The 27,815-nt window shown below is 39.9% G+C and overlaps 1 protein-coding gene across 4 annotated transcripts in view; it reads right to left on the minus strand.

Annotated features, from left to right (window-relative positions):
- Positions 1 to 27,815, minus strand: part of LOC144020796 (nuclear pore membrane glycoprotein 210-like) — a 128,209-nt gene that overhangs the window by 69,157 nt on the left and 31,237 nt on the right. For 3 of the 4 annotated variants that reach the window (XR_013283972.1, XM_077524598.1, XM_077524597.1), the window contains exons 8-19: positions 20,431 to 20,499; positions 20,236 to 20,342; positions 17,794 to 17,937; positions 17,486 to 17,623; positions 17,211 to 17,366; positions 14,932 to 15,130; positions 13,157 to 13,302; positions 11,019 to 11,237; positions 10,612 to 10,785; positions 10,280 to 10,472; positions 10,002 to 10,108; positions 8,108 to 8,212 (exon numbers count right to left, since the gene is read on the minus strand). Coding sequence is in view for 3 of the 4 variants with exons in the window: in XM_077524598.1 (XP_077380724.1) it covers positions 8,108 to 8,212; positions 10,002 to 10,108; positions 10,280 to 10,472; positions 10,612 to 10,785; positions 11,019 to 11,237; positions 13,157 to 13,302; positions 14,932 to 15,130; positions 17,211 to 17,366; positions 17,486 to 17,623; positions 17,794 to 17,937; positions 20,236 to 20,342; positions 20,431 to 20,499 (1,757 nt within the window). In the remaining variant the exon portion in view is untranslated. Of the gene's footprint in view, positions 1 to 8,107; positions 8,213 to 10,001; positions 10,109 to 10,279; positions 10,473 to 10,611; positions 10,786 to 11,018; positions 11,238 to 13,156; positions 13,303 to 14,931; positions 15,131 to 17,210; positions 17,367 to 17,485; positions 17,624 to 17,793; positions 17,938 to 20,235; positions 20,343 to 20,430; positions 20,500 to 24,346; positions 24,408 to 27,815 lie in introns of all 4 variants that reach the window. The other variant, XM_077524600.1, reaches the window with a different exon arrangement.

The following is a 27,815-nucleotide window of genomic DNA, read 5'->3' on the forward strand; positions in this document are numbered from 1 at the left end:
TCTGTTGAGTTTCAGTAGATGCTGGTGCGACGGATCTGGCATGCATAAGGACCACCACCAAAGAAAGAAGCCGTCAACCGCGGTCCAGCAAAGCGAGCACTCCCCCCCCCCCCCCCCCCCCCCGGAATCCCCAGGCCGCGGCAGCACCAAGGCCACCCCCAAGCCACCCGAGCGGACACCGGTCGGCGAGCCGACCCAGACACCCGGAACACCCCCGCCCCAGCCCCGGCCCACACCCCCGAGCCCAAGGCCGCAGAACGAGGCCCAGCGGGCCCCCACAGCGCCCCACCGGTCCCCAGCCCCCATCCCCCCACGACCCCCCCGCACCCCACCCAAACCCGTCATCCACCACGACCCAGGCCCCACCACCCCCGACCCCCAAACCCCCGAACACACCCCGACCCCCAGCACCCAACCCCCCACCCACCCATACCTCCACCCCCCCCCAAACAAGCCGCCCCCCCCCCGACGGCCGCCACCCCCCCCGCGAACCCGGCCCCCCGCGAGAACCCCCCACCCCCCCCGGAAACCGGCACCGGGCAGCAGCGCAGAGAGGGAAGATGTGCCCACCCCACCTCCAGCCGCGCGAGATTTGCACAGCGGCGGGAGGGGGGAAGCAGAGGAGGAAGCACCAGGGGAGAAGGCGGAACACCAGAACACCGAGCCCGGTGGGGAGAGGCCCCGGTCGTCACGCCAGAGTACTAGTGACACCTAACCCTGTTACTGAGTCCGCCAGCTCGCCGACTGGCGAGCTCTACCCTTACACCGTGAATGTGGCCCCACCCAGTGTATATACAAGTGCGTGTGGTGCATTAAAATTGGGAGCAGGTGAGTCGGAGCAGAGGGAAAAAATTTCCCCTACTCCGACACACCCGTATCCCCCCCAAAAAAATTAATATGTATATGTGTGGTGTATTAAAAAAGGGAATGGAGGGACAAAGTGGTGGGGCAGGGACACAAATGGGGGGGACCACAGCGCTGCCAGGCACTGCAGTCCATCCCCTCTGATGGCTCCCCGCCCCAACTCACCCCTCCCCTTGGACGTGAGGTGCATTAAAATTGGAGGGGAGTTGAAGGGTGAAGACGGTGTTTCCACCCTTCCCCACCCCACCAAGAAATGTGTTGTGTGCCCTATGTGTATATTTACAAAGTGTATAGTGCAAGCTAGTGAAGTGAGTAAGAGGAGCGACCAGCGGGGCCTCACCCAACCCGGCGGGTGTAGGTGGCACGCCCGCCCCCCAGCACCCCCACCCCCACCCGCCCCCCACCTCATCCACCCGGCACCACAATGGGCGGACAGCCAGCGCAGCAGGGCTACCGGACAGCCCACCGGCCACCGGAGCCCGCCCGGGGCGCCAGGAGTTATACCGGAGTGGGGCAGGCCCCAAACCCTCGCCCGGCCCCCGGAGCCCGACGCCCGGGCCGGGGAGGGAGCCCCAGGCCCAGGGAGAGGGAGGGGCCGCAGGGCAGACAGGGAAGGGGGGGGGGGGGGGGAGCGGGGAGAAGACGACAAGAAGGCGAAAGGGCGGCTGCAGGGCAGGGGGCGGGGGGGGGGAGGAGGAGGGAGGGCGACAAGGGAAAAGGGACCGGGAGGCAGAGGAGGATGGGCGGGAGGAGGCGAGGAGGGAGAGGCGACGGGGGGGGGGAAGGGGGAGGGGCACACCGGAGGCCCACCCACCCCGAACCGCGCCGCCGGGCACGGAGCAGCGGACCGCGCCGGGACGGCACCGCCCCGGGCACCAGGGGAAGCACCCCAACACCGTACATGCATTTAATCAATGTTTGCAAATGACATTTATATCATAAAATGCGTTGTCAAAATATTACGGTATTTTGTATTTATTTTATATTACGCAAGTAATTTAGCTGATTAATCGTGATTAATCAAAATTAAAAAGTGTGCTTAATCAGATTAAATCGTTTGACAGCACTACAATTTACTAAGAAAAAAAAAAAAAAAACTACATTGACAATATAAAACATTATTCCGCAAACTTTAAAAACATTTAGCGAAGTTTAAAATAATAATAAAAATAATAATTAAAAAGGAAAAAAAAACATGATTAATTAAAACTTTTTAAAAGTCCTTAATCAAAGGTATGAGGGGAAAAAAGCAAAGTTTTAAACCTGGATTTAAAAACATTTACACTTGGGGCTGACTTCACTTCTGTTGGTAGCCTATTCCATCTGTGTGCAGCATAATAGCTAAATGCAGCGTCACCATGTTTGCTTCGAACTCTGGGTTCCACTAGTTGGCCCAAGTCTGTAGATCTCAGGGCCCTGCTGGGTTTGTACTCAATCAGCATTTCTTGGATATATTCAGGACCCAAACCATTTAGTGATTTATAGACAAGTAGCAGAACTTTAAAATCGATTCTACAGCTGACTGGGAGCCAGTGTAAATCCTTAAGTACTGGAGTAATATGTTCTGATCTCTTTGTTTTGGTCAGAACTCGAGCTGCAGCATTCTGAATGAGCTGCAATTGTCTCATGTTCTTTTGAGAGAGTCCAATCAGAAGACCGTTACAGTAATCGAGTCTGCTGGAGATAAAGGCATGGATAAGCTTCTCTTGGTCTGCTTGAAGCATGCAGTCCTTCAGTCTGGATATGTATTTCAGCTGGTAAAAGGCTGTTTTAGTGATTCATTTAACATGTTTGCTGAAGGTCAGGTCTGAGTCTATTAGTACCCCAAGATTTCGAATATGGTCTTTAGTTTCTAAAGACAGTGACTCAAGTTGTTTTTTAACTGCAATTCTCTTTTCTTTATTGCCGAAAACAATGAGCTCCGTTTTGTTTTCGTTTAGCTGAAGGAAATTTTGGTTCATCCAGTTGTTAATTTGCTCTAGAGAATAATAACACAATAGTAGCTGTCATTTGGTGACATTGATAAATACAGTTATGTGTCATCTGCATAACTATGATGGTCAACATCGTTGTTCTCAAGCATTTGACCCAAAGGTAACATATACAGACTGAACAACAGGGGTCCAAGGACGGACCCTTGAGGGACCCCACATGTCATGGCCTTTCGATCAGATTCAAAATTTCCAATGGTCACAAAGTTTCCTCCAAGTAGGACCTGAACCATTTAACTCTCTTAATACATATGACGTATATGTACGTCTTAAGCGTCATTGTCGCCGCGTACACATGACGTATATATACGTCATAAAGCTTTTTTTATGGTAGGGTGTACATTAGGGTCGGACGCAGCTTTTGAGTGAAGGATCAGGCTTGACTGTGATGTTAACAACGGCCAGCGGGTGGCAACAACTATAAAAGACAGCCACAATCACGCAAGGATCACGTTGTAGAAGAAAAAAAAAAATAGGCGGCCGGTTCGGCTAACGCGCAGGCCGCGGAGGAAGAAAGAGTGCGAGCGATGGACAGAAAAACAAAACAGTTAACACTAGATGAGCTATTTTTGGCTGTAAAAGCATCGTCATCAAAGGATGATGGCGGCGATCAAGTCTCACGTCGAAGAAACGCGTCAAGCAGCCGTTGAGCGACACTCCGCCGGCCGCGTCAAGCGAGGAGGACTACCGGGAGGAAAATCGATCATCACGACAATCACACCAATTTGGAGGATGACGAGTATACGCCAGATTTGGATCCTGACCTTTCAGATGAGCGTGTGCCTTCAGATTGGAGGTGAAGCAGCAGGGAGTCTTCTCCGAACCCCGCTCCAGAACGAGGAGGTAAGGCCCGCTAACTTGCTAAGTTCCCCTTCGTAGCTCACACGTCAGCCCCAATGCCTTCATAAGGCAGTTATATGCATCATTTTCTCCTTTGTTGCCAGTAACACGAATAATACATGTACAAGTCGTGCATCTTGTAAATGTAGTGGACAAATATATGGGTGTGTGTGTGTGCGTGTGCAGAATCGCTAGGTTGATAGACGGACTTGTGCATTGTTATTGTTTTAGTTGTAGTCAAAGTTTTAGAGAGAGGTGTGGAAATGTACGGAGCCCCTAAGGTGACATGGTAGAAGAAAAAAAAAAACTGCGTTCCCTTGCAAACATCTCTGCGTTCCCTCGCAAAGATTGCAAGGGAACGCAAAGATTGCGTGCCCTCGCAAAAAACTTTGCGTGCCCTCGCAAAAAACTTTGCGTTCTCTCGCAAAGAATGCGAGGGAACGCAAAATGTTTTGCGAGGGAACGCAAAGTTTTTTTTTTTTTTCAAACCATGTCACCTTAGGGGCGCCGTAGAAATGTCAATATGTAGCAAACAAAAAAAAACCAGACAGATTTGTGTATTGTCATTGTTATTGTTTTAGTTCTAGTCATAGTTTTAGAGAGAGGTGGGAGAATGTGAATATGTAGCAAAAAACAAAAACAAAAAAAAACAGATTGATGTGAACCCTGTGGTAATTTTACATATACATATACATATACATATATATATATATACAGAGACGAACAACCATCCACACTCACAAGCACACCCAGGGACAATTTGGAGCGCCCAATCAACCTGCCATGCATGTCTTTGGAATGTGGGAGGAAACCGGAGAAGACCCACACGGGCACGGGGAGAACATGCAAACTCCTCCCAGGAAGGCTTATGTACATAGTTCACTTCGTTAGTTCAATATTCTTTATGTTCAATAAACTGTTATTTTTGTTGTCAAAAGCACTTTTTGTAATGTTGTTTTTGTTGTTTCATAGAAGGAAAACATTATTTAGATGTTTGAGCTGTAACAGAAGAAAAAATAGCAGTGTTAAAGTCAAAGTTGTGCTTGAAATGTCTGTCTTTACAAAAAGCCCTTTTTCTCCCATTTCTTGGTCAAAAATGGGAATTTTCACAAAACCTAGCCATATTCAAACACTGATAACAAAACAACGGAATAAGATAGAAATATACTTTTTTTTTCTGTCGAAAGGCTCTCTTTTGGTATGTCCCATGTTTAAATAGCATTAGAACTCAATATTCTGTGGGGCTTGCAAGATCAGTCAAAATCCAGGAAAACAGCTGGTATCGAGGGGGGTTGTTCCAGTGAAATGGCTGCTAGTCAAAGAGTTAAGGACTGTTCCATTTAACCCCACCCAAGTTTCCAGCCTGTCCAACAGTATATTATGATCAATCGTGTCAAATGCTGCACTGAGGTCCAACAAGACGAGGACCGATACCTTCCCTGCATCAGTGCTCAATCTTATATCGTTCAGTACTTTAATCAGAGCTGTTTCTGTACTGTGATGAGGTCGGAAACCTGACTGGAATTTATCCAAAAGTCCGTTTAAGCTCAAGAAATTGCTGAGTTGATTAAAAACCACTTTTTCAACTATTTTGGTTACGAAGGGAAGGTTTGCGATTGGTCTATAATTTGCTTGCAGGGAGACATCCAGTGTTCTCTTTTTTTAGAAGGGGCTTGACGGCGGCTACTTTCAGAGGCTTAGGAAGCTCACCTGATTGAAGCAGTTGATTATTAACTGTAAATCGATCTGAACTGATTTCGCAATGGTTTTGAAAAATGCCAGATGGTATTGAGTCAAGACAGGTCGTGGAAGGTTTCAATTGCTGAACCAAGTCAACTACAGTATTTTGATCCACTGAGACAAATTCTGTCATGGAAGATCACATTCAGCTTCTGAGGCATCAGCCAAAGTTCGGTTATTTTATTGTTGCTCCTTCAGGTATTGTCTTGCTTAAATGAGGTCATATTACCACAGTGGGAAATTTCATTTAATAATTTTGTGTCAATTAAAACATTATTTGCCATTTGATGTGTGATAAGTGCTTTATTGATAACGTATCATGGATGTGATGTCTCTAATGCTTTTGGTCACATGAAGAAAATGAAAATGTGATGGTTTAACAGTTTTTGTTTGTTTTGTTTTGTCCTACCACCCCACCCCAAGTAGTACACAAGGTACACTATTGTATATATGTATATATATATATATATATATATATATATATATATATATATATATATCACAGTTATAAGACTGAAGTTTCAGATAAATACATACCTTTTCATACAAATCTTACAGTGTACATGTACAAGTTTACTGAATAGTATTTTCTAAATTTGAGTAAAAAAATCGCAACAATCGATTTACAAATTTGTATCAGGATTAATCGGTATCGAATGGAATCGTGACCTATGAATCGTGATACGAATTGAATCGTCAGGCACTAGGCAATTCACAGCCCTATTAAATAGGGATGATCAATGATTAAATAGGATGATCAATGAATTCAACCATGAATAAGTATCTATTAGTCATTAGGGATGTAACGATCAGGGCAATATTGTGATATTAAAAGTGCCACAATATCATTATTTGCCATTTGATGTGTGATAAGTGCTTTATTGATAACGTATCATGGATGTGATGTCTTTTGGTCACATGAAGAAAATGAAAATGTGATGGTTTAACAGTTTTTGTTTGTTTTGTTTTGTCCTACCACCCCACCCCAAGTAGTACACAAGGTACACTATTGTATATATATATATATATGTATATATATAATATATATATATATATATATATATATATATATATATATATATATATATATATATATATATATATATAATTTTGAATCCATGCATTGGATCGTCACGGGAGTTATTCTTTTTGGCTCGCGCGCAGTTGGTACGCCGAGTGCACCGAGAGGACTCGATAGCCATGGGAAATACCGAGATGTACGGCACCGGCTTCTGCTAACTGTCTCCAGTGCATGTTGTCACTCGTTGTCACGTGCCGTGTCGCGAGCATGGCGTTGACGGTAGGCGGCCCCCCTTCCCCCCCAAAAAAGGTGCGTAACGTCTTTGCATTCTGTTTACAACATCCGGGGAATGAAGCGTCTCTGAGCGCGACTTTGCTAGCTCTCTGTAAACACGGAAGTAGCTTGAATACTGATGCTACTGAAATGTAAACAAAACAACGGTGCAGAACTCTTGCTATTGTTATGAAAACCATAAAGCCTCACTCGCAAACGATTCACAGCAACGCGATATCCGGTCCACAGCTTTACAAGCAATGTATCTAAGGATTCCCGGCGGATTTTGTATCGGTTGACAAGTCTGCTACCGATACGGCCGTTTAGCTCCCCTAAACGACCGATGGTTCGGTCGAATCGGTTTTTTGTCCCACCCCTAATATATATATATATATATATATATATATATATATATATATATATATATATATATATGTATGTATATGTATATATATATATATATATATATGTATGTATATGTATATATATATATATATATATATGTATATGTATATATGTATATATATATATATATATATATATATATATATATATATATATATATATATACTTATCCATCTATCCATTTTCTTGACCGCTTATTCCTCACAAGGGTCGCGATGGGTGCTGGAGACTATCTCAGCTGGCTTTGGGCATTAGGCGGGTTACACCCTGAACTGGTTGCCAGCCAATCGCAGTATTGCATTTATGTGTGCATTTTTTTTAATGTGTGCAGCCATTCTGTTCTTGCATAATTGCTCGTGTTTATTTGTTGAATGTTAAACAGCGAGAGGTGCTTTGTGCATTTTTATCTGGTATAGATGTTCGTGCTTTTTTTTTTTTTTTTTCTAAGTCGAGTCCAATGACAATATTTGGATCCGTTGCCGTGATTGGTCAAATCAAACGTGAACAAGATGTCGCATGGTCCAATCAGCTCAAAGTATTATACAGAATGTCCCGCCTTTCCCATTCAAATCACCATGCAGTAGTCCCAGATTGATTGATAATGTGAAGAACTCCCTTGAGTGAATCACAATCATCAATTGCGTTACACTGCCTCTTTAAAAAACAACAACAAAAACAGCATTTACACGTAGATAAATGTCATTGATGACCACATTGTATCATGTTATTTGATACTGATTTTATAAACCTGAACTAAATTTAATTTAGTTATTAAATACAAACAATAATAAGTCAATATAAATCAGAATTTATGAATGGGCCCCGGGCCACTTTTTCCAGGAAAAGTTGGGTAAAAAAAATAAATTAAAAAAAAAAAAAAAAAAAAAAAAGGTTAAGTACCCCTGGAGTAAACAGTAATCAGTAAACAGTAAGAGGTTAAAAATAAAATAATAATTTTAAAAAATTCTCTTACCCTCACATCTGGGTGGTTGTATATGGTCAATGTGTTAGGAAAAACCTTCACATCTTCAACTAGTTTGAGTTCCAATGTTACTGAGAGAGGGGCAAACTTTTCAACCTATCCAGAAGAACAGTTGAAACAGAATAAAGATATAGCACACATTTGTAAGAAAAGAAATACATGGTAAATAAATAAATACACAGAGTCCACACATATGACAATATATCTAAAGAAAAATGTCATATTATTCTCCTCTTAATTAGTTGTATAAAAAGTACACATTAATGGACCAGTATATAATCACAATGTATCCGGAATGAACCAGCGAGATGATATTATGCATTGCAGCAGTCAAGCAACAGAGTAACAGACTGTAATTGCTCCGCAACCACAAAGATGGGAAGCTGCTAAATCCATGTGGCGAAAAAAAAAAATGATATAAATTTTTCTTCAGACACTGAACACGACACAATGTATGTAAAACAGAAATGTAAGCAAAACTGCTGAAAACTCACAATCAGTTCCTGCCCAAGCCAATCACTATGTATTTACAACCAAATTTAACATGCGCCTTTACTTGTCCAGATGCAGATTACCTTGCGGTAGAAAACATTAAATAGAGCCTTGAGAATAAAAGGCTGCTCTAAAAGTGAAAATGCAACACTGCAAATTTGACAATTTGCTAGTTAAAGTAGATATGTACTTAAGAGGGTTTTAAAATCTTTCATTACCCCGCATGGGGCAGTAGGTCACAGTCAAACGGAGCCCCTAACATGGTAGAAAAAAAAAATACTGCGTTCCCTCGCAAAACATCGACGAGGATGGAACGTTTGTAAACATGAAACAAAGCAGTGGGAAAGCTTTCCCAAAGCGACTAGGATGGAGCATGTATTTTCCCACTGTTTTTTTTACACGTCGCTTTTGGTTACATGGAAGATGACCCGGAAGTGTTTACGGCGCACCTAAGGTGACATGTAGAAAAAAACAACTTTGCGTTCCCTCGCAAAACATCTTTGTATTCTCTCGCAAAGACTGCGAGGGAACGCAATCTTTGCGAAGGAACGCAAAGATGTTTTGCGAGGGAACGCAAAGTTGTTGTTTTTTTCTACCGTGTCACCTTAGGAGCTCCGTACAGTCAAAGCAAGGCGAGAAAACAGACTTATGGAGTTAGAATCATGCCAAAACCCCGTAAACACAAAAAATGTGATCTACGTACACAAAGCGTGATCTGTGTACACAAAACCTGAGCTACGTACACAAAACATGTGATCTACGTACACAAAACCTGCTCTACATACACAAAACCTGATCTACGGACACAAAACCTGTTCTACATGCACAAAACGGGATCTACGTACACAAAACCTGAGCTATGTACACAAAACGTGTGATCTACATACACAAAACCTGTTCTACATACACAAAACCAGATCTAAGTACACAAAACGTGTGATCTACGTACACAAAGCCTGTTCTACATGCACAAAACGTGAAATTGTAGAATTGCTTTTTACGTACGCAAAATGTTTTTTTTGCACTTGAAAGATTTTTTGTTGTTGTTGTAATTGAAGATATGCTTCTTTGTGTACGTAGATCAGGTTTTGTGTACGTAGATCAGGTTTTGTGCACGTAGATCAGGTTTTGTGCACGGAGATCAGGTTTTGTACACGTAGATCAGGTTTTGTGTACGTAGATCAGGTTTAGTGTACGTAGATCAGGTTTAGTGTGCGTAGATCAGGTTTTGTGTACTAAGATCAGGTTTTAATGCGCGTAGATCAGGTTTTGTGTATGTAGATCCGGTTTTGTGTACGTAGATCACGTTTTTTGTGTTTACGGGGTTTTGTCATGATTCTAACTCCATACAGACTGCTCAATGATCAGATAAACTGTAAAATTTGACACTTACTGGATTATATATTTTAGCTGTTAGGAGATGTGAATACTGGTAATGCAGTGCTTTCACCGTAATGGCCGCAATCCCTGATTGACGATGCACAACAATGGTCTGCAGGCCTGTTACAGATGACAACAAAAAGGAAAAGCTAGATGAAATGCAATCAATAATTTGAGTCAACGAAGAACTACAGCAATGAAGGTCGGGGACTTCAATTCAGCTAAACCGTCCTCTCCAGAAAGCTTATCAAGAGATATCCAAGCTTAGGTCTTCTAAAATATAAGCTTTACCATGTAGTTTCATCTGTTTGTTTTCATCTTCAAAAAGTTGAAGAGTCATGGGTTGGGTATGCTCGATACTGGCCAGGGACTCTTGGTTTGTTTTCCACACTATGTCCAGTGAGCTGAAGTTGTCAAACTTCCGTCCTTCTTGATCAAAAGCGACAAGGTTCAAAACTGTATTGCGGTGATTTGAAACTGGTACCTTAAAAACAACACACAGATAATCATTTATTAAAACATTTGAACATTTTAGAAAAATACAATCGAAACAATACTCAGTTGTTCTTGTTTTGTTTTTTTTGTTTTTTTTTTAATCCAGGAGGAGAAAATATGATTCATACCATGTAATTGTTCTGCTGCAACAGAGGACACAATTGTTCCAGCTGTGGCATGTCATACACTGGGAGTAGAGTGAAGCGTGACGGAGGAGTGCAAACAAACTTTACAGATGTCCGCTCAACAGCAGGATAAGGGTTGGTCACACTGGCCGTGTTCGTCACGGTCACTTCCAGCATCTGCACAATTACGACGCTCTGACAGTCACCATGGATAATATCGGTACATTTCTTCTCTGGGATAAGCATAGCATTGTATAATCTAACTTTCTGCTGGATAAAAATGTATCGAATTAATGCTGAGCCAAAGTCATACAAATAAAGTAATTTTAAAGCTATAATGTTTAGTACGTACTTGTTTATATGTCAGTATATGTCAGTACAACTTTATTTAATAATCATAGAGAAATTACCTGCTCTCCCAATGCCCTGCAGGTTGCGCTAATCAAGTACTTGTCATTATTATGGGACAGTGGGTTAGTCAGAGTAATGCCCACAATGTTTTCATCCTCGGCTTTGACGTCACGGAAGAATGTAAAGTGCTCCAGAATCCAAGGCCGAGGCCCACCGTTGAACAGCATGTATTTAGAGCAACCCAGTGTCACGACTGCCACAGACACAGGGTCAATAGCCTGTCAAATGACATAATTAAGACAATTACTGTTACTAACAGACATCATTTTTCTTTGATTTGTTTTTATGATGAGTAATAGGCATTATTGTGACCGGTTTTCGGCTTTTTGATGGTTCTGACCAAGTCATTTCAAAATAAGATACTGCCCAGGGATTTTAAACAGACTATCAATTAACAATTGAAATACTAATTCCAAGTTAAACACAACTGAGTAGTTGTTCTGAAATATACAGTATCGCAGAAAGCAAAGTGGGTCGATCTCAGCAGAACTAAGCAGAGAAACATCACTGAACGTCTGCAATACTTTCGAGAACAATGTCTCAAAACAAAATACAAGTTGCAAACTGGATATAACATTCAGCAAGAGCAAATCTGTGAGTACTTCACGAGTCATCCTGTTGAATTTTGTATTCTATTACAACTGTTAGAGCCCATCTCATTCCTATGCAGCAGAGAAGCGTACTTGTATAAATCAGACTAGCAAGCATATAATGCATAATTAAAATGCATCGAGCCTGGAAGAAACCCAAGAGGAGCATTTTCAGAGTCACTGATCATCCCATTTCTGCCTTGATTGTACGGGCAGGCTGTGTGTATGGGTGTGCAGGTGTGTGAACAAGTGGCTTTGCCGCCTTAGAGGACAAAAAGGCTAATTGGCCTTTGAGGCAAGAGTAAGAGCGAATCACAACAGCGGCTTGAAGGAACATTTGTGATCCCTTAGACCAGGGGTGTCAAACAGTTTAATCCGGCCCACGAGATGATTTTGTAAAGTAAAAAATAATTTGTAATGTCGGACCAATTAATCAGCTGGCCACAATCAAAACATATAACTTTATAATTTCATAAGCAGTCCTCAGATGAGCATTGCAACTTGTACGGGGAATCGTCCTGGATGTCATTATTTTACACACAACTTCAAGTTATGTTATGTTTATTTATTTATTTTTAAATCATATACCGACATAAACCTGTTAAACATGACACAAATTGGTAACACAATAGATATGACAAGGATTAACATCCTTATATCATCATTAACTCATTTGCTCTCAAAAACGTATAAATACGTTCTATTTTAAATAACAGTTATTACAACATTATCAGCAGCCTCTGAACTTAAGAGAACTGTTGAAGCAGTAGCAGTTATTACAAAAATGGCCAACAGGTGACAGCAGAGTAGAAGAGATCAACCAGGGCCCTGTAACAAGCTGTTTCCCCCAAAGTTTTACACAGATTTGTGAATCATGATAAAACTTAGCTATATTCTAATGCTAATTGCTGAAAAACGGAAACAGATAGAAATATACTTTTTTTTTTTTCCTGATGAAAGAAGAGACTCCAATCTTTCTGTTGATAGGTTCCATGTTTTTATAACAATCGAACACAATATTCTTGCAAAAATCAGTCAAAATCCAGGAAAACAGCCGGGAGCGAAGGGGCTCGCTTCAGTGAAAATGGCGAGTGAATGCGTTAACTGCGCCACACAATGCATTCTGGGAACAATATATATGCAAAACAGGTAGATTTAACACGTCCAGAACACATACAGGCAAAGTGTTGCAGCGTTACATTTGCATTCATGTTATTTTTTGGAACAGTATGATTACAGTTGAGCTCCCGTAATTCAGGGCTGGCCCACAAGTAGCGAAAATCTGCGTATAATTAACGAAATTAAATTAATTAAATAACGAAAGTTATATATCATTATTTTACCGATCCGGCCCTTGGTAACATATTTTCCTCCAATGCGGTCCCTAAGCTAATATGAGTTTAGACCCAAACAGATGCCCTGGGCGATTCAAGGGGAAGGACTCAAAGTAGCTTGTTAGATGAACAAAAACTGACCACAAGAAAATGAGTAGTTGTGAGAATCATTAAGATGCATTAAAATCTTTTTTTTTTTTTTTTTTAACTCACAGTGAGGGGAGGATAAGCCGCAATAGTGATCTTTGCACTGAGGTTTGCATTGACGTGGGTGTAGCTGACCGAGAGTGTGGTGTGGCCCGGGACCAAGGCTTTGGCTCCCAACCCACTGCAGTAGCCCTGGCCTGGAGTCAGTTGATCTGCAAAACAGAAATATGTAGGTGTTGTGTGTGTGCGTGTGTGTGTGTGTGTGTGTGTGGGGGGGGGTTACAAATACCCACAACTGTTCACGAAGACACACTCATTTACCTCTCTATAACAAAAAGTGCACATTTCATCCTCCTTACTTTTTCAATTAATAATTGGTGATCCAAATGGAGAAAATTGTGTTATAAAAGAACAATTTGAAACTATTCATTGTTTTAATTTAATTTAATTGTTTAATGTTAAGGCCGAACAACGTCTCCTATCGAAAACACACAAGATTAATGATGTATTCAATGTATTGTTCTTCTTACTGCTCCAACTCCAATAAAAAGCAAAATAATAAAAGCACTTATACCTTCAAACACATCATATACTGCTTGTTTCAGCTGGAATACTTGTGGCCAGTTCTAGCTCGCACTGACAGAATGTATTAAATAGTAGGGGTGTTAAAAAAATCGATTCGGCAATATATCGCGATACTACAGCTCGCAATTCTCGAATCGATTCAATAGGCAGCCGAACCGATTTTTAAACATCCATTTTTGATGGAAAAATATTCAACAAAATGTCTTACTTAGGGTTAGGATTCACACCTTAAGCATGGAAGAATGTTATATTAATGGAGCATTAAGCCTTAATATTTTATTTCAATGCTGTTCAAACATGAAACAGATTACAACATGTTCGTTAAATATAGTGGCTCACAGTTATAAGACTGAAGTTTCAGATAAATAAATACCTTTTCATACAAATCTTACAGTGTACATGTACAAGTTTACTGAATAGTATTTTCTAAATTTGAGTAAAAAAATCGCAACAATCGATTTACAAATTTGTATCAGGATGAATCGGTATCGAATCGAATCGTGACCTATGAATCGTGATACGAATTGAATCGTCAGGCACTAGGCAATTCACAGCCCTATTAAATAGGGATGATCAATGATTAAATAGGATGATCAATGAATTCAACCATGAATAAGTATCTATTAGTCATTAGGGATGTAACGATCAGGGCAATATTGTGATATTAAAAGTGCCACAATATCGTCGTCGTCATGTTCACAATATTTAAAAGGCACACATCTGTTAAAAAAAAAAGGTTGATTTCCATTTGTGTAGTTCTAGCACCCTCCAGTGGCTAGTTTATTAGTGCAATTTAATTTTCATAAGGGATGTTTAAAATCTATGCTAATTGTCAGATGAAGGGTCACCTAATTTTCTTGTGAAGCGATCAATGTGTGCTTGCATTACCAAGTAAGTGCCTCAATATTGTTATTAGCAATTGTAGGTGGTTTATGCATTGCTTTTATGTACAAAAGCACAATATTGTGCTTTTTTTTTTTTTTTTAGTATGAGCTCTCTTTTTTACAATATTGTGATCTTTTTTAAATATCACCAACGCCCTCCCAATATCGTGATAATTATCGTACCGTGACCTTCATATCGTGATAATAGCGTATCGTGATGTCTGGATATCGTTACATCCCTATTAGTCATTAGTGACCTTCCATTTGATGGCAAGTCTCCTGTGAGTGAGGCAACTGGTAAAAAGAGGATGAATCTATCTTTTTTATGCACGTAAGCAACTGCAGCACATCACAATGCATTTTCAGACTCACCTTCAAGGAGCTCAAAGACGCCTTGGTTTTCATCATTGACCTTCAGGTCAAAGTGAGAGCAGTCAGTCAACATGACACGCTCCGTCTCATTTTTCTCCAATAGGCCATATATTCTGAGGGGTAGCTCTAGAATCATGCCCACTCGGGCCTCCACTTGACAGGGAGCAAAGTCCATTGCCACAGGTTGAACGACATATACCTATCGGAATGCGCATTTATTCAAAATCATCAATCATCATCCAACATCATTAACAACTCATTTGCTCCCAATAACGTGTAAATATGTTTTTTTTTAATGGTTTAAGTGTCCCAAAGATGTTTTTTTTTTTTTTGCTTTTTTTTTTTGCTTTTTTTTTTATGCTAGAGCATACAGAAGGCTTTGATGCAGCCTCTCAACTGCAAAGAACGGTTTCAGAAATGGTAGTTATTACACAAACGGCCAGCAGGTGGCAGCAGAGCAAAGGAGCTCAACCAGGGCCATGTAGAAAAAAAGCTAAATTACTTACAATTTTAAATAGATTTGTGAAAACTGATGAAACTTAGCTCTCTTCTAATGCTAATTGCTGCAAAACGGAAACTGATGAAAGAAGAGACTTTAATCTTTTTTTTTTTTGATAGGTTCCAAGCTTTTATAGCAATAGAACACAATATTCTGTGGGCCTTGCAAAATCAGTCAAAATCCAGTAAAACAGCCGGGAGAGAACGGGACTGCTTTTGTGAAAATGGCTGGGAGTGAATGAGTTGTTGAGTAATTGTAATAACAACTTTGACAGCCTAAAAGAATCCATTGACAAAATCTTAAACAACTTAGAAAATGTCATTGTATTCATTTGAAGACAGACTGTATGTTATCTCAGAGCAATAGTGTCCCAAATCAAGTGACTTAAAAATTTGCAAACTGTAGGTAACATCAGAATCTGTCATGTCAAACCCAGTGTGATCCAAATATCACCCAGACTATACATTTGAATGAATTTAATACAATGATGCTTGTATTAATGTCATCATATCAAATTTTACTGAGTGGCAAAACATGCATACATGTCAAGTGGATAATAGCTAATTTGCTGACCGATTTAATAGGTTTTATGCCACGGAAGAGCGGGACTGATTTTGCACAAGTTTGTTTCCGGTTCCTGTTGTGACGTAATTGGCTGCGTCCCAAAACTAACGACACGACCTTAGACACCTGAACGCACAATGGGGTATATGCCAATGGACTTCCGGTGGAAAAAGTCAATCAGAGAAAAAAAAGGTAAAAATGAAAAAAGTGAATAAATATAAGCATATGCGTAAAACAACCACTTATACTCAGTGTTGTTGTGTCCCGTTGTGTAACGCTACCGCGAGATATAATGGCATACTTAGTTTTTTTTTACTTTCCCTCCGACGCAGAGACACAACGTCGGTGTCTTGTCGCCATCCGCTGGGAGCAGTTTGCTATTACACGCCACACTTGCGTGTGTAGTCGGCCTTTTTTGAGAGGAGGCCACGTCAGAGAAAGGACGGCATTCGTTGACAAGAGGAGCCATCCCGGGCTCCAGGTGGAGGAGTGGAACCGTCACTTTTTGGTGCCGGTTGGTGTGGGTTCAATCCTCTACCTGGGAGAGGCCCATGTATGTGACCTACAAGAAGTAGGCCACGCGTGTGAGTGGGTATTAAAAAAAAGAAGAAAAAAAAAAAAAGAGGAGCCATCCCTGTGTTGTTTGAATGGAACACACATGTAGCTTAAATCCTTTGTCTTTTTTTGAAGCTGGCGTGGATGAATGTGCTTTTATTATACGACTTACGTCCGACAAAGCAAGGTGAGGTAAATCGAGCAGAGAACGAGTGAAAAATAAAGCCATTTTGCTTCGATAGTGGTAACCAGAAACAGCAGTGTACATGTCACCCTTTTCCTAGAAGTGCGTGAAGGTGGAAATGTGAGTATTGGGACGCGGCCAATTACGTCACAACAGGAACCGGAAACAAACTTGTGCAAAAACAGTCACGCCTCTTCCGTGGCATATACCGTATAAAGGCAACTGATGTTAGCAAAAGTAGAAAATGTTAATTATAAAACGTGAGTTTAGACCAAAGCAGGGGCAGGTGTTCCGATTATCCCTGCATTGTTTAAAAAAAATAAAATAAAATCAGTTGAATATCCAGGGTGGACAATAATAGTATATAATTTCTAATATTGTTAAGTAATTGTTAATGAAATCAATTAAAGTAGCATTGAGGAGAAGAGGTTCAGATAACGGATGGATGGGTGGAATGATGCTGCAGAGTCACCTTACCTGCATCGTTCCAAAGTGGAGTGGATTGCGCATATCATGTGCATTGATTATGCTGAGACCTATGTCACTTTCTGTCTTCATTACGCCTTTGTAAGACACTGTGACCACACTTGTGTTGGAGGAAGACCAGCTGAAATTTCCACTGCCGCCTGTTGCCTATCCAAAGCATTGAGCAAAAACTGTCAGATACACTTCTCAACGACATTGACATTGATTAGTAATAGAACAGCACTTTTGTTATCAACACAGTCATCATCTTTCTCAATGGATTCTACCTCAATTGTGTACTGACAAACGCCGACCTTAGGGTGCCATGGGAATATGAAAGTACTGGGAATAAGAACTATAGGGTAATAGATTGTTACGTCCTGTTCACCGTGGATTGGGTTGGGGAGTGGGTGGATCACATCGTTCTAAAAGCAGAACGGAGGACACAGAAAATGACCAGGCTTGCACCTGAGTTTTTATGGATGAACAAAAAATTAACACACTTGTCATTTTGAAGTTAACCCATCTTTATTTATTATGATTATATGTTTAGTTTGTTAAAAATGTGAACAAAATAAATATAAACAAAACTTACGTTATCCACAAAAGCTACTAAAGTAGCATCAATGACAGTACGGCCACCTTCTACAGGTTGGACTCTATGATGATAAGATCCATTCAGGGAGGAGTAAAACATGTTAAAGTATTCCAGAGGAAAAACAGAGTCAATATGAATATTCTGCCAAAAAAGAGGGAGAAGAACAATATCAATAACATGGCTACAGTAAAACTGAACTGTATCCAATCTTGCTTGTGAATCACAAATCGGTTGAATTTCTGCTCCCTTCGCAACAGAGGGAACACGAACAGACAGAAAAACTTCTGCGCTTTGATGTGGGCGGACCAACTAAAACCTGTAAATAACAGTACGTACACGTTAAATTCTCTAAATTTGACTCTATTCAAAGTGGGATCAAATAGACTCAGGGGCATATTCACTAAGAATGCGCTGCGTTCGGTAATAGCACGAAATATTGCACCACAACTGCACCCGCAGTCTGCGCCCAGTTACCCACCTATTCACTAAGGATATTGCTCTAATCATATATCGGCGCAAACACGCCCACAAAACTGACAGCTTGGAGCAAATTTGCACCTGATTTACCACACATGGCAATGGATTTGCGCCAAGAACAAGGTTGTTATAGTAACAGTTGAGAGAAAGATGACATTATCAGAAAGCGAGGTTTGTTGTGGTTGTGCTCTCAGGGTGTGGTGTTTTTTTTTTTTTTCCACTAGCCTCTGATTGAGTGATGGGGCATGTCCTCCTGCGCCACACCTGTTTCCTATCCTCAATCAAGCCTTCATAAGGACTGGAACTGCCGACACTCCTTGTCGGAGAATTGACCTTGCTACGCCTTCGCCAAGCGCTTTATTCTGACCTTGTGTGAATTAGTTTGATCTTTAGCCTCGTCTCTTGTTTCAAGTTAGTTTCATGAGTCCGATTGATTCATAGTTTTTTGTTGTTTCCTCAGCTTTTAGCTTGAGTGTTTGTTATCCACGCGTTGAGCCTTTTCTGCTCCGTAGTTTTGTTTCCTCAGCTTGACGCCTGAGTGTTTGATATCCACGTGTTTTTCTACGTGTCCTTTATTTATCCGCTTTTTACAGTGTGTTTTGTGTTTTGGTTTTGTTTATTCGCGTTGTGCGGTTTTGTAGCCCTCTGGTATATTTTTGTTACCACCTGTCCTTGCAGCTGTTGCAAGCGTCTTTTGTTAACTGTTTTTCTCCTGGCTTTGTCCAGCGCTTTTTGTTCTAGTACTTGTATAATAAATTTGTTAAATTGTCTCTTTGTGTTCTGCGTTTATGGGGTCTATCATCCGGTTTTACCGGAAACCTTAACAAGGTTGGACCGAGAGTAAGCGTTTATAGCGCCCTTAAGCTGTACAGTGCAGAGGACGACAATGACGTCATTCATTCATAATACAAATTATTGGTGCGATCATTTAAAAAAGATATATTTTCAGAGGTTAGCGTGGGCGTACAGTATGTATCTGGCACGTAAAAATGATCGTAAAATGCCTCCCGCCATTGCCGATCAGCCCGGGTTACGTTATGTTGTCCTAAAATAACACGGAAATATTTCCTCCCTCTCTCTTTCTTTCTCTTTCTCTCCGCGTGATCAGCCGCGCAATTGTGCGGCAAATGGCAAGCACTGCCGGAGATCGAGGTGCTTCAGGTTAATGCATGCTTTCCAAAAACGTTATTTGAGTCACGCAAACGCGGTGTTGCTATTTGCGCTGGCGTCAGTGAATTAGACGCTGCATATCAATGAGTCTCATTTGCATTGGTGGGCATATTTTGCGTCCAATGTATGCAAATTACCCAATTTACATACGCGCAAATAACACAGGAGCACCGTGACACAATCTGTTCGGCAGAGCACTTGGTGACGGATTTCCACATCTGCGCGTGTTTAGTGAATTAGGCGCTCCCTAATTGCTCCATTTTTGCCGGTTAGCGCGGTGCAAAGGCGACGCAAACCCCTAGTTGAATGGGCCCCTCGGTTTTCAAGTAACATTTACACTTGGAAGAGCGTAACATAAAGAATTGGAAAAAATAAAAATAAAAGTGACTCAAGGTACGAACAAACTAACGACCTTCAGCTTGGGAGATGAGCTCTTGGAGAAAGAAACATTACAAGAAACAACCAAACACCCTCTTCATGATGTTTCCACTAGGCAGTGTGCCCGCCGACGACGGGGCTGGACGTTAACTTCACTGTTAAAGCGACTCAAACTTTAAACATGCTCTCACGTTGTTTTTCTTCAGTTTCCCACTGTTGGAATGGAGCAGGAAAGTTCCAACCATTGGCGAGACCTGTTGCATGTACTTGATCACTGGGATTCATTTTAATCTACGGATGTTAAATACTGTCACATGTGTAAAGAATACATTTTCCAGGTCTACGTAAATATTTAATAATTTCCAGAAATCCACATCTTATTTGATGAAAATCATTCTAATAAGCTTTACTTACAGCAGAAGGGTAGATTTTGTTGTCAAATTTATCAAATACTTCAATAACGACATCATAGTCTCGACCCGTCTCCAGAATCCAACTGTCTCCAGGATGAATTTTAAAACCTAAATCAAAAACACAGGTTTTAGCAAACTTGTCCCTTCATTTAAAAAAAAAAAAAAAAAAAAAGTAAACTGAAGTGGCTGAACTAACTGAGGTAGGAAGGTTCCACCACAGACAAAGTGCTGTTGAGAAGCCGAAACGTGCCATTCGTTTTAAGATCTAAATATTATTTGTAAGGAAAGTTCATCAAGGCACTTTACAGCAGGTGTGTGCAGAGACTGTTGTAGTAGGATGAGGCTGCTCACAGTTAAAAGGGGGCACATGGAAGAAGAGCTTGAAACTCCTGACAGAAACATACTTTATTAATACACAACTTACTTCACTATGTTCATTGTATGCAGACCCTTTCAAAAAAAATCATGGGAAAGTGTTTTTGTTATTCCATTCAAAAATTGAATATTTCACAACTAATGGATTCACAGCCCATATTTAAATGAATGATTAGCGATTAATGACTGCCCTTGACTTGGAAAGCCTGGACTGGGGGAATTCCAGTCGCAACAAAGCAGACACGTCTATGTCAAAATTTAGCAGCAAAAATTTAATAAAAACGCGTATATTTTTGTAGACTGGGGTCAAGTTGTATTTTACAATTTTTAAAATGTGGAGAATTTCACAAGTTACTTCATGTTTAAGATTAGATAACTCTTAATATGAAAAGAAAAATGCACTGAGCTGTCACCAACATCTTACAAATGCAATTATGGTATCTAGTTGCAGAAAAATTACCTGAGCACAAATCAATATCACACTCGCTTTTTTACAATACAATATTTTTGTTTTATTTCAGCTCAATTTTATGAATTATTCTGAAATTACTGAAATTACTGTATGAATGACTAAAAGATGCAGCCATATTTCTTATATATATATATATATATATATATATATATATATATATATATATATATATATATAAATAATCTTATTTATTGATTGATTGAATTTGTATTTATTATTATTATTATTATTATTAATTCAATCTCTGGTGTAATAACCTTATTTATTGATTGATTGAAATATTTTTTTTTTCTTTTCATTATCTGTTCTTATTGCTGCTGGACATGTAAATTTCCCTGAGGGAGCCATCCCAAAGGGATCAATAAAGTCAAGTCTAAGTTAACATCCCCCCCCCCTACATTTAGAACAAATATAAAATTTGCAATTCATCTTAAATTAACTATTGAAGTTATGCAATTAATTACAAAATTTAATAGCATGACACCCCTAATTTTTACATAATTTGGGACTGAGCTCGTAAAACCCACAAAAAGAGGAATCAGAATGAGAATATTGTGAAGAAATCACCATGTATTTCAGCGTTTTTGAAGGGGGGGAAAGTTCGGGTGACGTCAAATGAATCAAAAATAATGGTATTTTTAAAACAATATATTCATTCTCAATAATTTGGTGGGTCGATGCGCCGTGGCATTGATGCAATCAGCCTGGGAGTTATGAAAGCACAGATTTCCTTGACACTTGCCGTCAGCTCTTCTTCATTTTTGGGTCTGGTGGCTCTCATTTTCTTCTTGATAATACGGTCTCGATTGTCATTGTGTCTATGTCGTGCGAGTTGTCTGGCCAATCAGTCAAGCACTGTGTAGGCATGGGCACCGGACCAGGTTTTGACGTGTCTGGCAGTATGGGCCAGGTCCTGCTGCTGGAAGATGAAATCTGCATCGCCATACAGATCTTCAGCAGAAGGAAACAAAGTCTTCTAAAACATTCTGGTAGACTGTTACGGTGACCTAGCATTTCAGAAAGCAGAGTTTACCGAAACCTGCACTGAACAGTGCAACCCAAATTGTTACTGATTTCGGATATTTCACACTGGATCTTAAGCAACTTGGACTTGCGAAATGAAAGTAGAGCTGATGAATTCCACATCCCACATTCTCAGGGTCCATTGCTTCAGTAGTACAACAGCATTTTGACAATTACCGACTGTTTAACTTTTATGTCTGACTTAATTCTCTTCGCTGCGCATCTTGTGGGATGTGCAGAAAAATCTGAGAAAGAAAATTGGGGACTAAACTCAATTGCTACTAGCCGAAGATACAACTGAGCTCCTTTTGTTGGAACATAGGCAGTCTCAGCTACTGCCTCTCATTATAGCCCCACCCCTTTCTCAGGTATGACTTGTGTATATACTAGGGATGTCACGATAAGGGCAATATTGTGATATTAAAACTGCCACAATATTGTCGTCATCATGTTCACATTATTTCAAAGGAACACGTCTGTTAAAAAAAGTCAGGTTGATTTCAATTTGTGCAGTTCTAGCACCCTCTAGTGGCTAGTTTATTAGTGCAATTTAATTTTCATTAGGGATGTTTTGGCCTTCTATGTTTTAAAATCTATGCTAATTGTCAGATGAAGGGGAACCTAATTTGCTTATGAAACGATCAAAGTGTGCTTGCTTATTTATTGATTGATTGTGCCAAGTGCCTCAATATTATTATTAGAGATTGTAGGTGGTTTATATGCATTGCTGTTATCCACAAAAGCACAATTTGTGTGTTATTGTTTTTTTTTAGTATGAGCTCTCTCTTTTTTTTTTCTTTTTTTTTTTACAATATTATGATCTTTTTTTAAATATCGCCACAATATCGTGATAATTATCGTATCGTGACCTTCATGTCGTGATATCGTATCGTGATGTTTGGATATCGTTACATCCCTAGTATATACTAGGGGTGGGAATCTTTGACTGTCTCATGATTCGATTCGATTACGATTTTTGGGACTAAGCTTCGATTCAGAATCGATTTTCGATTCTCCATTCAAACGATTTTCGATTCAGAATTATTTGATTGACAAATGATTTCTGCTTCAATTTACAGATGTCCACAACATTGTCATGATCTACTCCAGTCTGCTTTGCAAGACAAAATGACAAATAGAGACATTAAAGTATAATTTTTTTTGTTTAAACATTTATTAATTTTGTATTGTAAGTGCCTTTTTCCACAAAAACAGCATGTGGTCTTCCCCTTCTTCTTAATTTCTAATTTAAATGAAATTGATTTTTGGATATTAAATTTCGATTCGATTAATAAATGATAATCTCGATTCTTTTATGAATGGATTTTTTGGCACACCCCTAGTATATACTAGGGATGTAATGATATCAAACACGATACAATATTGTCACGATATGAAGCTCAAGAAACGATAATTATCACGATATTGTGGGGAGGTTGGTGATACAAAAAAATAATAATAATTAGCTCATGCTAAAAAAAAAACACAATATTGTGCTTTTGTACATAACAGCAATGAAACATATAAAAATGTAAATATTATATATAAAAGAATTAAAATATAAGATATATAAAAATATTGAGAAAGTTACTTGCTAATGCACGCACACATTGACTTCCTCCATATATTGACTCGCTTCTAGAGGTGGGAATCTTGGGGCACCTCACGATTCGATTGCGATTACGATTCAGAGGCTACGATTCGATTATAAAACGATTATTGATTTCCCCCCCAGGCAGCAGAAAAAAAACAATGTATTTTGGTGCTTTTAATGTTTCGTACATTAGTTACAAAAATAGTACAAAAGTCCTCTCAGGCCTAAACAAACTACTATTTCAGTATCAAGTTAACAGTTCAAAACAGTAAATAAAATACTCAAGTCCTCATTCTGTAACAACAGCTTTGAAGTATATTCAGTCTTCAACAGAATAAAACATAGCATTGAGCAAAAATATATTATTTTTATCCACTCAAAAGTGCACTGAGGTATAAATGAAAGACAATGTGAACTACTACTTCAATACAAATGCCTAAAAAAAAAAAAAAAAAAAAAAAGTGGTTTCCTGCTTTTTAAGTTGTGTAAAGATGAACATGTAAACATTAAAGTTTCTCAGAGGTACAAAAAAAAAAAAAAAAAAAAAACTCAAGTGCTTTTCTGCTTTTTAACTTGTGTAAACATGAACGTGTAAACATTAATGGGATCGTTCTGCTTTTTTAACATGAATCTCAATTTGATCCTCACCTCCCGTGTGTGCGATCAGCACTGACTTCGGCGTTGGACGAGAGGAAAATAGTCCACCAAGCTGGCTGGGGTCTCGGAAATAAAGCGTTTTTCTTCTAAAAACTTTTTGTTTTCAAAAGCGTGATACATTTCCACCACAATACTCTTTTCTGAATAAAGTCAGACGCCATTACCGCCAGCCACTACTTTTCTGTTCGTTCGTTCGTATCACTGCGCGGCGCCCTGTAGAACGCTAACCGACGCACTGCAGCCAGCTAGCTGATACTTCCGCCTGAAGTTGTTTGCCTTTTCGGAGCAGGTCTGATCTCACGAAGAGGTGGGTTGGTCAGCTCAGCCATGCTTGTTGTTGTTTTGAATCTCGAGGCGTGAGTTGTGGATGTGTAATCTCGGTCCGTCCCAAACAGCGTCCCGAAGACCGCGCGCGCTACTGCGTTTCAGTTCCGCGTACTTTTCGCTCCGGTCACTTTAGTTTCGCTTCCCTTGGCATATTTATATAATCGGAATTTTGACGTTTGTGAATCGTTCTCGATTGTTCCACGGCCGAATCGTGAATAATCTAAGAATCGGAAATTTTGCACACCTCTACTCGCTTCACAAGCATATTACGATCATCTGACAATTAGCGTAGATTATAAACATAGAAGGGCCAAAACATCCCCAATGAAAATTAAATTGCACTAAAAAAGTATCCACCAGAGGGTGCTACAACTGCACAAATGGAAATCAATCAGACTTTTTGAACAGATGTGTTGCTTTTAAATATCGTGAACATGACGATGATGATATTGTGGCAGTTTTAATATCACAATATCACAATATTGCCCTTATCGTTAATCCCTATTATATACATAGATAAAAAATTGTTGCTCAGTTTGGTGTCCAAAATTACCATAATAATGGTCATGCACCAAAAGTATCTGCCAACTGCCAATACAGTACAAGAAGAATTGTTGGGAAAAGAAGAAATGTAGGAAGAAAAATAAATGAAAGAAGATGAAGAAATAAAATGAAGAAATAGAAAAAGAAGAAGAAGTAGTAGTCATGAATTACTAATGATGGTGACCTTATTTATAGCATGGTGAAGAAGGTCAGGGTAATTAATTAAGAGTATATGCCAACCGCCAAAAGAAAGTAGAAGAAATGGATGCAGAAGAACTAGAAGACAAGAAGAACTGTACTCATGGCAACTAATGTGTGACATAACTGCTGCGCGACGCCAGCCACAACAAGAGTTTATCATTTAAAGCAGCAAAAGACGCCACTTTCGTCCAACCGCAACTCGTTTGCTGCAATCCACATGGGGCATGTTCAGAAATTCACGATAACACCTTGACACAATGTCTGTGTTCAAAGTGGCAGATCGAACGCAGCGTATGTTATGAAGTAGTCAAAAGCTTGTGCTTGAACCATTTCCTTTCCATGTTCTGCCTGACGCAGAATTGGAACGGCTAATTGGAACGTTCTGAAGTTCCGAACGGTTGGAATAAAGTAGAGATAGACCGATAATCGGTCGGGCCGATAATCGGGGCCGATATTTGACATATTGGTACATATCGGTATCGGTCTGTTTTATTAATCTGACGGCCGATATGAGCGATCCATTTAAAACTCCGTCTTTTCGCTTCGAATGCAGCCCAGAGCGTCTCTGTCTGTTATGGAGTCCAACTCCAGCAATGTAACGCCCATAGCAGCATTTGATTGGTTAGCCGTGCAAGAGCCAGAACCAATCAGTAGTGTATGCCGTGTATCACAGTAGCCGGTCACACACGCACCCACGGACACAACGCGAGACACATGCTTCGAAGGTAAGTTAAAAGAGAAGAGACTCCGCCGATCGTTTCACCATGATAAGCTAAACACATTGAATTATGTTGTGTATTAAATGCACTATATGAATGGAGCTGCATTGCCTTGCATTGAATCCCCGCTAGCTAACAGTGGTGTGTTCAGCTTAGCATGTAGGCTAACACCCAGTAGCTAATTCGCTACTTGAACTACTCGGGGAGGGAATCACACACATTTTCACTTAATTAAGTAAATAATGTTTGTTAGAAAGGTTCCAAATATTAACAGTTGTCATTATTATATTGTCTAGTTCCATGTTAAGAGTAGAGTAATGTCATTATATTTACCTCTCGTCATGTCCACTACTTGTTGCATAGCGGTTATTATGCAGTGAGATGCCACAGTGACACGAAATAGCGTTTAGTTACTTTATATTGTGTTTATTTGTCGCACTGGTTTGCCATTGTGTGCCTTAAGCTTCGACGTCGATTTGATTGACAGCTCGTTGTGCACCTCGTTAAAGTCCGCTCCGTAACAAATTAAGTGTCTCAAACACCGTTTAACTACACGAACGTGTTCTCTTCCGTATGTTTGGCATTAGTAGAGAAGTGCACTAAAGTATAGTGTGCTTATTTGCTCGTTTTGTCTCTCTTTTCACGTCATGTCTGCCGTCATTTGGGACATTATCCTCTCAATGGATGCCACTAATATGTAACATCTACGGCCGTACACGGCTGCAATTAATGTTCAGTGATGTAATTTCGTTACGTGCATCATACTTTGAATAATGAGCTCATGTTTGGTGTGTTGTATAACTTTCTCGTGTGTTAGTAACTATTCATGTGGACAGCTAAGATAGTGCTTGTTAATGTGAATTAGCAATGTTGCAGCCCAGTTATTACTTAGACAAGTACATCTGTGCCATTAAGTGATACAGTACAGTACAGTAGTGAGAGAATAGTGTGCTCATATACACACACGTGTAAAACACATTAAACAGCAGAAACTGGCAGCGGTCCACCGCAACAATGTCTGTTTAACCAAGTTATTCTTACTATTATTATAACCAAGTTATTTTACTCGACCTTTTTCTGCGTTGATTGGTGCATCCTAAGTGGCAGTAAACTACATGATGAAGTGTCTTTTGACAGTTCTCTTGTAGAGAGGAGTAGCATGATATTGCTGTTCTCGATTTAAGATCCTCAGCTTATCAAAACTGTCTATATGGTAACAATAACAATAATTATAATAAGGTCTACAAGAACTGTATGGTGTTCAGGGATGAATAGTTTTTCTCATGGAATTTTTTTATTTATTTTTGCTGTAGTAATAAGTAATGCCACAGCTGATGCACATTTTGAATGACAGGGTTCCTCCTATTACTTCAAAATATAAAAATATAACATTTATAGAATAAAACTACAAGTATCCCAAATGCTATAAAAGGTAATGTCACATTGGCCCGCACATTTAACTCCCCCCGCCACCAACGTCTTATTGCAGATAGAAGGATGTAAAACGAAAAGTGTAGTGTGAGAATCCATTGTAAAGAACGGTTAGGGTTTGCATTATTCAAAAATTTGGTGCCAACATTTTAACTTTTACTGCAAATGAATATCGGCTTCAAATATCGGTTATCTGCCTCCTTGACTACCGATAATCGGAATCGGTATCGGCCCTGAAA

Source organism: Festucalex cinctus, chromosome 6 (assembly GCF_051991245.1).
Source record: "Festucalex cinctus isolate MCC-2025b chromosome 6, RoL_Fcin_1.0, whole genome shotgun sequence".
Classification (NCBI taxonomy): domain Eukaryota; kingdom Metazoa; phylum Chordata; class Actinopteri; order Syngnathiformes; family Syngnathidae; genus Festucalex; species Festucalex cinctus.